Source organism: Podarcis muralis, chromosome 2 (genome assembly GCF_964188315.1).
Source record: "Podarcis muralis chromosome 2, rPodMur119.hap1.1, whole genome shotgun sequence".
Classification (NCBI taxonomy): Eukaryota; Metazoa; Chordata; class Lepidosauria; order Squamata; family Lacertidae; genus Podarcis; species Podarcis muralis.
This window is the reverse complement of record NC_135656.1, coordinates 48,868,271-48,885,423: the sequence shown is the minus strand read 5'-3', so window position 1 is coordinate 48,885,423 and position 17,153 is coordinate 48,868,271. Positions and strand designations below refer to the sequence as shown.

Below are 17,153 nucleotides of genomic sequence, written 5' to 3'. Positions count from 1 at the left end.
ACCGAATGGTACTATCAAAAAGTAGGGTCACATAATTTACTACTATAAATTTGATAGGAGGCAAACTGATGAAAAAATAATCAGGGTCAGCAACCAAAATATTTATTGAAGAGCGAAGTAGAAGTGTTCTTTTTTCACACACTGAAAAATTGTTTCACATACACCTCCCAATCTACCAATTTTATTTTCATTGCCGCAGAGCCCAACTGATGCCTAATTTCATTTTTTGCTATTTCAATTCTAGCAACTGCAGCCAGAAGGGGGTCAAAACACTTTTGGGGGAATATTGTGCTGCAAGAGACAAACCTGACTGCAGCTTCTGATACAGCTAGAGTTAACTGTGAGGCAACAAGGAGCGTCTGAGTGGCATCAGTGTTATCCTAATTGCTCCCTTTGTGTAAGTGTCAGAAACTGAACAGACACAGAAAAGGAATTAGCTTCTGTTTACTCACAGAAACCCTGCCGCTGAGTCAGCAGATGGGCGCACTGAAGAAACAAAGTACAACAAAACCCCTTGCCCCTTTTTCAGATCCCTGTTCTGCCCCTGCCATGTGACTAAGACAGCAAAATGCCCAGCTTCAGAAGTGTCACTTTGCTTTGACATTTCCACAAGCATTACATTCACTTGAAGATAAACACTTCCTCACAACAGATACACTTAAAATGTCCACAAACTGAAAAGGAACAAAGAAAATATATTGTCACAGTCTCACTGAATATAGTGGAATTCAGTGTTCCTCTTGTAGACAAGGAAAAGAAGTATGGCTGATGAAATGGAATGGAATGGAATGAAAATACAAATAAATTCTGTCATACTTCGAGATTGCTTCTTCTGTAAGCACTGCTGATGCTATTGCTTTTCAAAAACCAATCTCTAAGAGGGGCATGAGCAGTGGAGGCTGGCCCATTAGGGAAAGGGAGGCGCTTTCCCACAAACCTACAATCCACTCCCCTTCTCTGTTTCTTACATTTATATTCAGTACATCACTTCACATTTAGAGACACTCAGGACTCATTTCAGCCCACTGCCTGTGCTGGTCAACTATCTTTTCCTACTTGGCAGGGGGTTGGACTCGATGGCCCTTGTGGTCTATTCCAACTCTATGATTCTATGATTCTATGATCTCTGTTCAGCACAATCACAATCATTCCTATGGTTCCACCCCAGTGTCTAGAGATTTAAAAATGGGTTTAAAATAATAAATTCTAAAAGGAAGGGATTAGGGCTTAGAAGGGGCAGAGGACCAATATGAATCTCCATTTTGATTTTATTTTCCACTTTCCCCAATGGAGTAAATACTAGCCGATCAGCAGTCCCTTAGTAAAAGTGATGGGGGGGGAAGCCCACTCTCTGTGTGTATGTAAGCAAAAGGAGAAAGAAAACAATTGGAACTGTTTGTGTACACACACAGAGAGAGAGAGGAACAGAAAGCAGCCACATGTGTCTTTGTATTCCAACTCCCATCAGCCCTAGCTAGCACAGCCAATATTCCAGGATAATGGGAGTTGTAGTCCAACAACAACATCTGAAGGACCTCAGTTCCCCTCCACATCTTAGAGGTACCTACAGACAGGGAGAGATTCCTTATTTATATACAGTGGTACCTCAGGTTACATACGCTTCAGGTTACATAAGCTTCAGGTTACAGACTCCGCTAACCCAGAAATAGTGCTTCAGGTTAAGAACTTTGCTTCATGATGAGAACAGAAATCGTGCTCCGGCAGCAGTGGGAGGCCCCATTAGCTAAAGTGGTGCTTCAGGTTAAGAACAGTTTCAGGTTAAGAATGGACCTCCGGAACGAATTAAGTACTTAACCCGAGGTACCACTATATTGACTTAAATTTCTGGCTGTATTTAGCATACATCTCAAGCTGAAAGCATGACTAGTGAGTCTTTGGGTTTGGGGCAAGGAGTTAATCATTAAACGTTTCAGTGAGAATTAGGGAAAGTAGGCAGATTTATTTATTACACAATCTGAAGCAAAGTTCCCTGATTTGCACCTACTGGGCCAGAGCTTGGATCACAACCTAGCTAAATATATTAGGCCACATTCCTATGCACTTTTCTAAAACAGCACTTGCTAGAAAAATGTCTATAGAAATGCCCTGAAAACAGTCTTATGTTATGATGGGATGTCTCAATCTTGATAAGCCTGTAAGGGAAAAAGATGGCTGTTTGCGTGTTATCTTAAGGGACACCCTCCCCAATATAATGCTCCTGTGAAACTAACAGGGACATTGCATAAAAGAAAGATGGCTGCTGCATGGACAAGTGTTGTGCACCTAGGATTCTGCAAAATGAGTCTGACAATTTTGAGAATATACTCATGTATATTGTTACCCTTATATATTTTTTTAATACAATGTACTACTGTTTTTAATGTAATCAGCTATAACCTGTGTGAATGACAGAAGAATGAGTGAATATGTGGAAAGGTGGCTCCGCAAGGGTGCTAAAGAAGGATGACATATTCCAGTGGTTGATGGCTATCTCAAATAAACAGGACTTTGCTTATAGCAAAACATCAGATGAAAGGAAAGCAACATTCCTTGGAAGAGGAAATGGCATGTTCCAGGACAGCTGTGCCCACTTGCCTAGAGGCACCTCAATAAGGCTAGATAGGACAACTTTTGGGTCACATCACCAGAAATGCAAGAGAATGTTTGCAGTTAAAACTTCAGTCTACTTGTCACATACCAAGAGACTGAGCCAAGGAACTTTGGTGTAGTGATAGAAACATTTAAACACCATTTTCAGCAATACCCAAAGGAACTATGAAAACCTTCCACCATTGCCCTGCTCCATCTATCCCTCAGTGCTACTAGGCTGGTCAACTTGTTAGACAAGGCAACGACTTTTGGTTATTAAACACCTGTAGAGCATTCATGGATGTGCTGTACTACTGAAAGCACTTGAAGAGATGCAATTAATAAATCATTTTTGAAGAATAGCGCCGTTGCCTTGGTCTCTGTGCTTTACCCCCTCTGATCCAGGTTTAGGGCTGGCCCACCCAGGTGGCAGGATCCACAGGGGCAGCAGATCTGGCCTGCGAGGAGTGCATTGCTCACTGTTGCCACAGTGGTTGCAGCACACTCCTTGCAGGCCAGATCTGCCACCTCCTTGGCAGCTCACCATCCTGCAATGCTGTCTCTCCAGTGGCCTCTAGCCAAATAGGAAGCGCTGCTGTTCTCCTTCCAGAATGAGGAAGGAAATGGTTAGGGACTGCACCTTAGGGTCTCCTGGGCTCTGCACCCACCTGGGTCCCTTTCTCCCCTGCAATGACCTTTGATTCCCTTTTCAGCAATTGGGTAAGGTTAATTAGTTTCTTCCCTTGTTCCCAATGAAGTGCTTCACTCACCCCTTCTTTCCTGGCAGGGGGAGGGGGTGCTATTTTGTGGTTTGCCTCAGGTGTCAAAATGCCTTGGTCCTGCCGTGCCTGGGTTGCATTCATGACACAGACATAGCACATCATAACATATTACTACTTCCAATGCATTATAGACACATTTCCCAACAAACATGGCAACCACCATGCTTTCTACTTGCCCCAAGTAGCTTGGAGCGAAGAAAGAAGAAAGGAAGGAGCACTTGGACCACCTCATTAGGTATGGGGGTCACATGCCAATGGTGGATGGGGCCAGAAGCCAAAGTGGCAAAGCAACAAATGTGATTGTTTCCTTTGCAAAGGAAACTACATTCCAGCCAAAACTAGCAGGTGTATGCACACACACTCAAAAGCACCTGGAGAGTGTGAAGCAAGGCTTGTGAGGGGTGTGACCTGCATGTGTGTGGTCAGAAGATAATTCCAAGGGTCAAACTGAGGGGCCTGGAGGGCTGCATTTGGCCCCCAAGTCTGAGGTTCCCTATCCTTGCCTTATATGTTTGGAGTGTTCATAATCATAACTTTCAACATTTAAGTGTATCAGACTAAGAACATTACAGGAGTCAAAATATCAGTACCGCTCACAGAGCAATCATTTCCCGCATTGACTTTTATCTTCCAGATATGCTGTGATAGAATATTGATAGAGAATATTTGCTACTGAAATAACTAAGTAATGGAAAAACATACGTTCAGTTCCTGGTTTTGTTAAAGGATAATATAAAAGAAATAAGACAGGTACTTACTTGTTCTTCAAAATTCATGTTTTCCAAAAACTTCTGGTTCATAGTCTCGGAAAATTTGTTGATAGCTCTCAGAAACACCCTAAAGAAATAATTCAGTTGAAATTTACAATGGAATTTTATCATCTTAGCTAGTATTAAAGCACAACTAAAGTATGAATGATACACCCATCGAATACAAATTGCTTGCAACAGCATATAATTAATAGTATATTATACACAGGGAAAGCATTTCTTTGAATTTCTGGTATGCAATATGTTCTAATTAGTACTTGCCACAGAAGAAAAGACCCTGTCTTTTTGGTCTGCTGCACAATTACAATTTGTTCTTGTGAATACAGCATAGTAAATTTTTCACATTCAAGTTGCTTCTTCAGACTTAGCTGTACACAATTAAAAGAGGGGAAGGGTGTCTAACTGATCAGCCAGGCAGAAATATTAACTTCTTTAATTATTTAGATTGACTCTTAGCTTATTAGAAATAGCCTCCTACATAATGCCCAGCAATGTGAAATATGAAATTACCCTATTTATTTACCACTTTCTGACGGGCTATACATGATGCCATTTAAATCAACACAACCATTTTTTGGTGCAAAAAAATCATGTAACTACTGCTTTTAGTAATTAAACAGAAAGGCAGACTAATATGTCCTTCCTGGAAAAAAACACATGATGGCTTATTAATACAAAATATTTCAACACCCATTCCCTCTTATTAATAGAGAAACTCTGGCTTCTGACACCTCCCCGTTTCTGAAAACAGACCCCCACTTAACACTGCTTAATAGGTTACTCCTGGAACTTGGGTGAGGAGAATTGGGCGGGCTAGAATTTGTAGAAAGAAAACACTTGGGAGGGCTTGTTGCATGCACAAAATTGTTCTTTGGATCTCAGCAACACTTTAAGTAAAGAGAACACGATTTAATTCATTAACATTTGCAGACATTAGTCACTAAATTATCCTCTCTCTGGTGGTTTTTGTAAAATGTATACACACACACACAGGGATAGCAACTGGTACACTTATTAGCACCCCATGACAAGCATTCCTTGTAATGCATGCTTTTTATTATGATAAAACTGATCAAATAACTGCACAATATTGTTTTGTGTTAATGCATGTGTATTGCCTTGATCATTCTGCTGTGCTATACAAAGTTGTACCAAACCATTTAACAGTTGATAAGGTTGGCTTTACGTAAATTAATTCTGGGTTTCTAACTGCCGTTTAGCAGCACAACAGAAACAACCTATGCTCATGCTTTTACTCATGGTTAAACAAACCAAAAGATTAATTGCGGAAGAAACAATATAATGCCAAAAATGTGGGAAAGTGAGAGATAATCAAATATCTCGCTACAAGTGTGCACCATTTGAGTGTGCCTTGGCAATACTATCTGACTTACATTTAAGGAGATACAATAGAGGGGACAAACTTTTCGTACTTGCAGGTATGCCTACAACCTTTCCAAAGTAAAAAGAGAGTTTTGCAAGTTTCCACACACACTTCTTATGTGAGCTACTTAAGGTATTGTCACTAAGGCTTGTAATATAATGTATGAGCAAGGCCTGTTTTACTTCTGGATCTATCAGTGTTCTCTGCGGCTTATAACATTTCCTTGTGCAAGTGCAGTCATACATATGGCTAGTTAGATGTTGCAGCTTCCCATGTGTAATGTAAACCACATTTCTTAGCTAGCTCAATCTCTTTTAAAAGTGGGGCATAATTAAACTTGAAAATGTACATGTATACCTAGATAAAACGACCAGCTTGTTTAATTAACTTGTCTTTTCAGAGGTTTTCTACTACTTCAGCATGAGTCCAATCAAAATAGCAATAGGTTGACCCAAATATTCACCCACCAAATGTTATATTAAAATATCTCTGCACCTCAGTAGAAGGGAAGGTATCTAAGATCTATTGGGGGGGGTGTATAAAAAATATTTCCCTACCCTAATACTTGTGCTATTTTGAGGGGGACATGGGACACCCCTCAGAGCTTAGATCTGGCCTAACTGAAATCCACCCTAATCATCACATATAGAACCTAAAATGGCAACAGTTTGGATTCAGAGCATACAAGACCTACTGCTACAGATCATGTAAGTAACCAGTATGACAGGAAAAGGATTGGTGTGGACATTTTCTTGTTCCTCTGTATGCAAAATACAGTGAAGATGAGATACCTTGAAAAGCACAGAGATAATTGCAAGAATGGAAAATGTCAAATTTGCTATGTGAACGACAGACGCAGTTTGACAATAGTGTGACAATCTACCAATTCACAAAGAGAACACGTTGCAAGATGGAATTGAACACAAGATATGACAACCCATTATGAATGTGAAAATTTTCAGAGGCACAGATGTTTGATGTATGAACTTTGGCAAGACTTGTCATGTAGCCATCAGAGTGATGAAGTGATTTAATTTGAATGGACTGTTTTCTGGTAGGGCAAAATGCTTCCTTGCAAAATTCCTAATGTTGTATCTTCTATGGCAAAGTGAATAGGCTCACACTTCAATATTTCTTTTGAAAGAACTGCAGCAGTTTGTTTTTTTACTATTCTATTCTAACTGCACTCTAAATCCATTCTGTCCTGCCTCTCCACTAATTTGCTTCTTCCCATCTCATCTTCTAATGTTTTAGGACTGCTGTTGGTCTAATTTTATATTTTCCCTTCTACGAACCAGTAATTGTATTTGAATTTAGAGTATTCCTCAAGTGCCTAGTATTTTTTAAATTCACCTGCAGGAAAACATAATGCAGATGTAAGTTTAGGCTGCAATCCAAAGAAACATATAAGTATTTCCTTTTCAGGCTTGAGGCATCAATGTTTCCAAAGTCCTCTGTAATCTATTCCAAGTTTTTCTTTTAAAGCAACGGGATTTGGGCAAAATATATTTTCAAAAAAGTAAAGCTCAAAACTTAATGAAAATCATACTAGATTTTTTGCTAGTATATAAGATTCTCATAGATAGGAAGATTTTGAAACAGGTACTTCAAGAGAAATGATCCTCTACCTGAATCCCAAGAAGGAGCAGTCTCTTGAGGATGCTGTACAAGATGCTCTCTCACGAATGCTTAAATTTGCATTCAGACTAGAGTTACAGTCTTTAGTCATACAATTAGAACTTTAAACCACCTGTCAAAACTTTGGCTGAGTACAGTAAATTTAATATATTTACTTTTGCAACAAAGGAAATGCTCCAATGAGAGCAGCAAGCGCTAAGATAAGGCAGAAGAGAAAGGAAGAATTAGGCTGATCCCTGCAATTCCTACATCAAGGCTCATGCATTTACATGAGGACATGGCATTGTGATGTATCATGATTAGGTTTGTTTTTGATGTATTAGCTAGTTACCTGGTTAATTCAACCCATACTCAGGCCTATGTTGAAGGAAAACGGATACAGTTCATAATCCTAGCATATGTTTGTTGCCTAGCAGTCTGGATATCAGCTGAATTATTCATATGAGCAATACATTTATTTATTTAACCAAAGTTGATTAGGAAGTATACAAAGGTTGAAAAATGAACTGAAAAATTGTTGTGCACTTGTGTTCAGTTACTGATTCTGGATAAAAGTACACACTCTGAGAGTGCTATAGGGTCTGCACTAGCTCTCTTCAGCAATGGTCTTGCAAAAGGAGACCCTTTTTAGAACCCAAAAGCAAGATATAAATATATTCAGCACAGTAGATTTTTTAACCTCTTTCTTTGAACTGTTCACCCCCATGGCATATCACAAAACTGATTTGAAACTCCCCTCAATATCAAAAGCCATTTACCATGCTACATGGAAGAGCATGCTGTTTCAAGAAATATAAGCCAAACCTCCCCTGGACTTGCAGAACTTCTTTCATGATTCTTTGGATCCTGGCCCAGATTTTCAGCATGTAACAAATCAAAGAATTCCCTATAGTACTCCTGGGCTTTACATACTACTTTATAAAAGGAGAACATAACTGATTATATATAAAGAGCAGATGACAAATGCTTTCTGTGAATTGTACTATTTGTCCTCCATTCCTCTCCTGAAATATGAAAGTGTATTACATATTTGTTTTCCTTCGGGCAAAGCATCCACTGTGATAAGAGCATAAAGGATTACAAGCCAATACAAATGCGTTTCACTTTCATCTTCCCTGAGCTTTGTTGAGATACAGCAAATGCAAGAGGATGCTGCCTTTACACTTGACTCTACTATTGAAAAAATATTGAAAGAGATAAAGAAAGTGCTGTGCTTGCAGTGCTAACTTTAATTTTTCACCTTGAGGCAGCAAGAGAGAGAGAGAGAGAGAGAGAGAGAGAGAGAGAGAGAGAGAGAGAGAGAGAGAGACTGGCCGCATGAGAGTGCATTGTGCATAGGGAGGCAATAAGCTTACTACCTCAAAGCAACTATTAGAATAGTACGAAACGGGTTTATAGTGAATCAGCAAATTCTCCCTCAAAGTCAGATGCATAATAGCTTTAACTATTGTCTTCCTGATGCTGCGTCTTTGAAAATGAAGGTCTCATTCAGAAATAAAACAATAATCTAAGGACTGGGTGTGCAGCTCATATACACAACTGCATTGTGCAGATGGAATAAGAAACTTCAGTCACACATTTATATATTGCTTGAGTTGAAAGGGTTGCTTCATATTTCTCATTTTATTAGTTAGTGGTCATCTACATGCAGAAAGTATGATGTAAACAGTCATGTGTAAAATGCATTGCAAGGCCTCTTTGGAATAACTGTAACTGAATGAGCTGGAAAAGTGTTTATTGAGTAGAAGCTCAAAAGAGGTCATAGACTGAAGTTCCTCACTAATCTCATACTTGTTGAGCAGTTTATAGATGAAGTGAACATACTCTCTGGTGATAGTCTTGGTGACTCAGCTGGTCAGCTGTGACATTCATATCTCCCCTGAGATGTTCTGCTTGCTGTCTGTGATAATGCATGGCTTTCTATCCAGCTAAGGAGAGGTTCTGATTCTGCAGCGGATTATAAACAAGTCTCTTCTTGGCAAGTGATATAAACTTCCATTGTGATACTATGCACTCTGATAAGCACAATAGTTTTTCTCAGCTTGTGATGCAGAAGGATTTAGTGCCATGTTGCCTGCCCAGAGTCCAAGATACTTGATGCCTTGGATAATTGTCTATTATTATTGTTGTTGTTGTTGTTGTTGTTGTTGTTGTTGTTGTTGTTGTTGTAATAATAATAATAATAATAATTTGTATACCTGTAAATCTCAGGGTGGTTCACAGCATAGAAGCTATCTGCCAAACCTTACTTCTCCTTGGTATTACGAACCAGGCAGACACATGTTTATAGTAACTTGTATCCTGATTATTTCATATGAAAGATTAGTCAAGTTGTATAATTGTATCTGTTATGACCCCACATGGTAGAATATTCTGATAAATATTAAGCTCAGGTCACTTCTGCGAGGGAGTTCTATCTGTATTGTATTTGGAGTCTCCCAGCCAGGGAACATAGCCCTGCTACCACCCTTAGATTCAGAGAATGTGCCCCCTGTAGTGGCATACTGAACATGCTTGCATATTATTTACTTGCACAACCTGGAACTCTATAAATATTGAACAGCAGGTACATCATTTGGGGGGCCACTTTACATTTCACTTAACATTAGCATGATCTAAGTGAGCAACTACAAATAGGTAAAGGGACCCCTGACCATTAGGTCCAGTCGTGGCCGACTCTGGGGTTGCGGCGCTCATCTCGCTTTATTGGCCGAGGGAGCCGGCGTACAGCTTCCGGGTCATGTGGCCAGCATGATTAAGCCGCTTCTGGTGAACCAGAGCAGTGCACGGAAACACTGTTTACCTTCCCACCGGAGTGGTACCTATTTATCTACTTGCACTTTGACGTGTTTTCGAACTGCTAGGTTGGCAGGAGCAGGGACCGAGCAACGGGAGCTCACCCTGTCACGGGGATTTGAATATGTAGAGGTCTAATAACTCTTTGCCCCTGAAGGAAGCAGCACATCATATAATAATGATTTTGATACAGTGTCTCTGTTTCTTTGGGTTTTCATGAATTTATACAACACATTTTCATGATGAAACAACTAACAATAAGTTTTTTAAGGTATGCATTTTGCTTCACACACACACACACACACACACACACACACACACTTAACTATTGTCAACAAAATTAGCCTTCTTGATAAATCAGTTTTATATTATGCTAAACATGCTCCTTTCTCCAAAACAAATTTACCATCCTCATCATGGAAATGCTGTTCTACTATCAATTTTTATTTAACTTTTATACCTACTTCTCTGCACAGTTTCAAGTATTTTATGAGTGATAAAATTCCAACAAGATCTGCATTCTATGTGCCTGTTTTAAAAAACAGCAACAGAAGTTCTGTGAATGCACAACTAGGTCGGAAGCCTTCTCCAGCTAAAAACAGGGTAAAATTAACTGGAGACTAAATGTAGCATGGTAGACAAAAATATAATGTAGTACGAACATTGCTACAACCATCAATTCTACAGAAAAGCATTGCCATTTATTAACTGCAAAAGTACTTTATCACATAACAGCTTTAAAGGTGGGCTCCCAAAGATCCAACTAAAAGGAGCAGCCTATATGTAGGATGTAAAACATTGGACCCTTTGGAACAGATATTAATACCCTTGACTCTGCCAACTTCTGATGAGTGTTGTCACTGCCTCCAGGCTTAATTAGACAATAGCAGGAAAGACTTTGTAGATTTTGTTACCTGAGGCTTCATAAACTGTTTGCCCCTATGAAATAAGTGCACATATGTTCCTGCACATAGATACTCCCCTCCCCCGCTAATCAGTTGTCATGATCATCTCCCATGCTGTGAGTACATGATATTTTCTGATGTTACATTTAGACCTGATCAGGCAAAGCTGTTTTAGCTCCTTTGGTTGCATTTAGTTTAAGATTGCTGCCTCTTGGGGGTTTTTTTTGCCTGCAATATGGGTCTGACTGCTAAAGATACAGAAATGGCTGATTAAGGGAGATGACTGATAAGTAAAGTGTTTTCCTCTCCCCTTGGAGCCCTCTTCTGCCATCTGACCCCAGGCTTGTATTTGCCTGGGTAAGGGACAAAGGGAGCAAATAGGGGGAAAGACTGAGGAAAGTGGCAGATTCCCCCTGCCCTAGTTCCCTTCTACTTGCCTCTTGCCCCATTCATGACATGTGTTCACTCTTCTCTTCTTGTAAGAAAATCAGTCAGCCCAATCTTTGGATGAGCTGAGTGACAGCAGAGGAGCAAGAAGTGATGGGGGTAAGAAAACACTGCCCAAGCAAATCCATTTCCTTTCCCATCCATGCCTTTCTTTCTCCACTGAGGGTAGACACAGCTGAAGAGCATAAGCCTTGCTGAAAAGACCACAGAGTCCAGAATTCTGTTTGTAACAGTGGTCAATCAAATGCTTCTGGGAACCTTACAAACAAGACATGAAGACAACAGCCTTCACTGTTGGTTGAGCCTAATGTCTGGTATATGGAGGTGTACCACCTCTTAACGTGTTTAGCTATCAGTTGATAGCCCTATTGTCTATAAGTTTATCTAACCAATGGGTTGGTGTCATGGTGCCTGTGGATGCCAACATGACCAAAAACACCTTCTGCTGATGTCCACAGGGTCCCATCCTGCCTGTTGAAATTAGGCTTGAAAGCATTATTCATCAAATAAAATGTTTTTTTAAGCTTAATTGCATACCCTCTAATACTTTGAAGCCCCAAACCAGGACACCATCGTCCCATTATCTTATTATATTTTTTGCAAGAGTACAGCAGCCAATTTGATTGCTCTGATCTCATGCCATGGTCCCCCTCCCCAGAAGTGTTTTTTTCCTACCAGAAAATCACCCTGTGAAATCGTGAGATCATGGCAACCAAAATGGCCACCACTTTCTCGTGATAAGAAACACTTGCGGGGTATGTAATCGCAGTGGGAGCAATTTCAGTGGGGCTGCTGCATGGGAGGACAGAGTGGTGCCATGAGCAGTTTTCTGGTTTGCAAACATGCCCACAGACCCAAAAAGGTTGGCAACCTGTGATTTATCCATTTGGAACCTAAGGATAACCTTGCTGGATTGGGTGAATTGCTCATCTAGTCCACCATCCTGTCCTGTGAGAATCATGCAAGGTTATTTTTGTAACTATTGTTTCAATGTTTTGTTTCATGTTACTTTATGGCTGAAAAGAGCAAGCTCAAAATATTTAAAATAAATGATTTTTATTTTATTTCATGCTGGTTCAGATTTTCAAGATACCAAACCTTGGTTTGATTTTACATCTCAGCTGGGCCAAAGTGTGTTTAAACCTCTCCCTTGCGGGGGGGAGGGGCATGGAGGGAGGTAGTGGTGGATTTTATCAAACACTGACTGCCAACACTGCGCCATCTTGAAACACATAATGCTGCTCTTAGTTACTGGCACTATCAGGCTGTAAATTCAAACTGTTCCTCATTCCCTACTCAATACACTGCATTTTGTTTTTAGATTTGTGTGCGCTGCAGGAAACTCGTAACATAAACTGCTTACTATTGTCCATACAGCACAAAAATAAAAGCACAAAAACCACAGGGGACATATGGTGAAGCCATTATGCTTTTGCAAACAGCCACTGCTACCCACTGCATTAAAGGTTGTTATATACATTGGCACATAGTTTAGAAATGGAGTCTTTCAATTAAAGAAATGAAAAAGGAAACATTCTTGTTAGAACGATGCATCCTACAAAACATCTGCTACTTTTTGGGATCCATATGTGCTGAGTTATTATCCTTACAGGAAATATGTTAGAATGCAGCCTACACATACACACGCCCTAGGTAACTTTGTTAGTCTTTTAGAAAATAATAATAATCTAGGACTCAGTAAAAAAAAAAAAAAAATTAAAAAAGAATTGCCCAACACATTGTTGAAAATGTTATTTTTTAAAAGCATGTCCAGGAGAGCTGGATTTATGTCCTCCCCTGGAGATTAGTCTCCCCAGCTTTGCCATCCATGAATTCTGGGCACCACTGTGGACCATGTTTTAATACTGTTAGTCATATTGTAACGTTTTGAAGGAAGCAGTAGACTTGGCTCCTGGTCCTTCCAGCTCTCCTTTCTTAGCTCATTGCCCGTTTCATCTATTAATATGTAGTAACAATAGATTTTCATTCAACTGAAATTTCTTGGAACTTTCTGAGGAATGTTGGAGAATTTCAACTTCTCCCCCTGACCCCTGAGCAAGATCTGCCTGCACCATCCCTAAATAATATGGTGAATAATGGGAGGCCATTTTTACTCATACTGTCTCCCCTCCCAACCCTCCCCCCCCCTCCGCTGCACAAAGCCATTAAGGCTAGTACCATATTAGGACCAACAAAACAATCACAAATAGTAAGCAAGTTTTTGAAGTCTACAGAATTCTTCAGGATGGATTTATATATATTAAAAATTTGGGGGGGGGCAGGAAGGAAAATAATAAACACTGGGCAAATTGTTGAAGCCTCAAAGAGTTGTCTCTAATGTAGCTGTTCTGCTAGCACAGATTTCTGCTTATTTATTTAAATTTCTGCTTCTGCAACAGAACTTTCCCCTACTCTTCCCATGCACACACACCCCATATTCTCCATAGGCCTGGAAGACCCTTCAGAGTAGATTTTGAGGCTGTGCAGGAAAACGAAAGGAAGGGAAAGCCCAACAGAATCCTGAAGGCACAGTGTTGGAGACAACCCATAGTGTATAGTTTGCAAAAGTTTGAAGATGTAATGTGAAAAGTATCAGAAAGACTAACAGTACAGTCATATACATGTTCACTCAGAATTCCATTTCATTGACTTTCCATTGAGTATAACCCCACACTCAATGACCTTGAACCTGGTGGGACTCATTTTTGAATATACATGTATAAGATTACACCATTAACTAGATTAGACAGATTTGGGGTTCTGCTTAGCACTGCAAGGACAAGAAGCAATAACAACTATTCCACCATTTTTTAAAATATAAAACCTAACACTTACTCAAAGTTAATCTTCTTCCTTCCCCAGTAAGTACAAAACAAAATGCCATTTGATGTTGGGTAGTGTCACCTTTTGAGTGTGAGAAGCTCAACTTCGGCCTTCATCGTAGATATTTAAATGCCCAGGGTGGATTACAGCTGTTGTCCTTGGGCTCACAGAGGGCCTTCTGATTCAACAGAAGCATCTGCTATTGTAAGGGGGAGGGGATTTTTTTTTTTGTCAGTTCACCCTCCCTCTGCAATTCCCAGTCCCCCACCCCCAAATTAGCTCCAGAGAGTCAGAAAGGGACCCTCCACAACAGAGCAGAAGGTAGCTTTGGGGGATTACAGAAAAAAGGGGGAAATTATCAAAATGGCCTCCCCTCCTCTTCTGCTATAGCAGAGATCTCTGGATCCAAAGTCCCTCTACATGCAAAACTGTACCAATTGGATTCCACCCATAAGGACAGCAAAGATTCTGGTGGTGTTGTTTTTTGTTTTGCTGCAAACTTTTAGCAATAAAGGACCTTAGGCATATTGCAATAGGGTGGCAATGCGGACAGAAAGTGTAATCTCACACATGAATTGCTAATGTCAGGAACTGATGCAATGTAAATATAAGGCAATCCCATAGGGGAATGATGCAAGCTGAAATCAATGTGTTGTCATTGCTCTGTAGAATTAAAAATACTGTTGTACTCATGAATAATGCAGATGCTGACATGTTCTTGCTGTGCAGAACAATTTAGATGTGAGAAGTCTTCAGATACAAAGGACTGTGAAAGTTGTGCTAGTATTAAAAAGCCATTATTTAGATTAACAACCTGTACAGTCAAATACTCCAAATGGTGACAAGCATCAAAGTGCAAGAGAAATTTCTACACAAAACTCCTCTCGTTACAGCCAAAACCTCTTCTTCTTTTTTGCAGAATGAGACAAGTGGGTAATACTTGCTGCCTACAGAATTTCTCACGCAAAACTAATTGGGGATTGATTTGTAAACAGGAACATAGCCAATATGCATATAGTCCTGCTTGAATCCCTGATGATTAGACCAGCAGCTTTTTTGAACTTCAGAAGAGATGAATCAGGGATGGGGAATGTTTTCGGCCCAACAAGCAAGATACCTAACTGTCCCCACTCCTTCAGGTCAATATTGACAGGTGTGTTTATCTGCTAAAAATGGGCCATAAGTGGATCAGCTTGAGAATTTCCTTTGGGGGGGGCTACATTCCCCTACTAGCTATTGTTTATGCATGGGGAAATGGAGTTTGTAGTCTATTTATAAAGATCCTGGATTAGCTGTGAGCAGGTGAGCAGGGCAGAAGAATATAATCAATAGTTCAGACAGGGGGAATCATTAATGACATATGAGGAAGCATCCTCCCCCAATCCCTGGGCATGTAAGCTGGCACATTATTACTCCACAGCCAAGAACTTGCTAAAGTGAGCCTTGGGTAAATTATACCCCAGCTTATGTACCTGGGCCCTGCTGTCCAGAATTTTCCATGATGTGCAGGCCAGTCCCCAAGGAAAGCCTAAGCCTCCAGCTCAGAGATGGCTCACAGATGCAGAGACCACCTTGAGTCTATTTCCCACTAGGAAGGGTAGAGAAAACCTGCCCCCACCAAAGGCAGGAACAGGGTTTTCTGGTACCTGCTGTTATGTACTGAAGTTCTCACCCTGGGCCAGCAGGGGGATACTGTAGATAGTTATGCAAATAAGGGATCGAAAGTGACGTTCAGTGATTGGATAGTTTTAGAAAATTGTTACAGTTACGTTGTACTGGAGCAGGCTGACTGAACCCTTCAGTTCAGTTCTGTCCTGGCCTGTGAATAAACAAGAGCTGTTTGAAGAATCACTATGTTGTCTGATATGTTCACCCACAACTTAACACCTGCCCCCAGTAAAGCAGTGTTTTGCTTTTGGGGGAAATGCTGGATGTCTATTAGGTACATCTCTAACAGGGGGCATATGCATCTTGAATCTCTCTGATGAAGAATGCCAGCTACAAGCTACAAACAACCGCAGGTACAAGTGAGCCATACAGCACTGCAAGCAACAAATAAATTCTGGTGGGGGAGATGCTTGCTTGCTTTACTTACAGAGCAATTTGCTACTGTGCTACCAGTGGGTTGCCTCATTTTCAAGGATCTGCTGACAATTCAGCAAGGAAAGGTGCTATCAGATCACCTGCAATTGTGCCCATGAGTGTGGCAACTTGTGCTTGTGCCAAAATAGCAATCCTTCAGATATGTGTGGGGCCAGAGGCCACCTTGTTATGAGATGGTGACAATAGTTTCCCAGTAGAATAAAAAAGCTTGGTCCTATCTCAAATTAAGCAAGAACCAGTTTGAACTCCACTAGCACTGCCTAAAAAATGCAGAACAGTTCCACTGAGAGGATACACAGAGAGAGAGAGAGAGATTTAAAATATGAGCCTGTACTCTTGGGAAAATCAGGTTTGAGACTGATGACAGCAGTCACTCAGAATGAACTGCAAATGAAAAAGGGAAAGAATTCTAAATTTTGCACTGAGACATGCATCTGGAGGAGATTCAGCCTGCAAGTAGATTTGAAACTCCAGGAAACTTAGGTGAGGACGGATTGACTCAGGGTGAGTCTGCTAGGTCTGATTAGTAGATGCTGGTTGCTAATTAAAAAAAAGCATAGCCAATGACCAAACTGTCAAGTTAGTCTCTAATCTGCTATAGCAAACTTACATAATTCCAACAGCGTGCTAATCTAATTTCCTCCTATGTGTTATGATTACAAGCACTTTTATATTTACATGCATACAGTTGATGTTTAATTAGTTATCTAAATGGTCAATTGTTTGTTTATTTGAAACTCCCTAACCACTTGACAACGCTGTCATAAAGTTGGGTGCACAAACCATCACATCAGTGTTTTATACCTAAGTATTAGGTACTGTGTGGATATTTTTGTACAAATGTCTTTCACAAGTACATAGCAGTGGTGTTTCTGTTCCAAATACTGGGGATGATTCAGAGTACTAAAATAAGAAT

The 17,153-nt window shown here is 40.3% G+C and overlaps 1 protein-coding gene across 2 annotated transcripts in view; it reads right to left on the bottom strand.

The window, feature by feature from the left end:
- Nucleotides 1–17,153, bottom strand: part of DOCK2 (dedicator of cytokinesis 2) — a 255,289-nt gene that overhangs the window by 60,930 nt on the left and 177,206 nt on the right. For both annotated transcript variants that reach the window (XM_028717491.2, XM_028717489.2), the window contains exon 30: nt 4,130–4,208. In XM_028717491.2, coding sequence (XP_028573324.2) covers nt 4,130–4,208 — 79 coding nt within the window. The remainder of the gene's footprint in view (nt 1–4,129; nt 4,209–17,153) is intronic.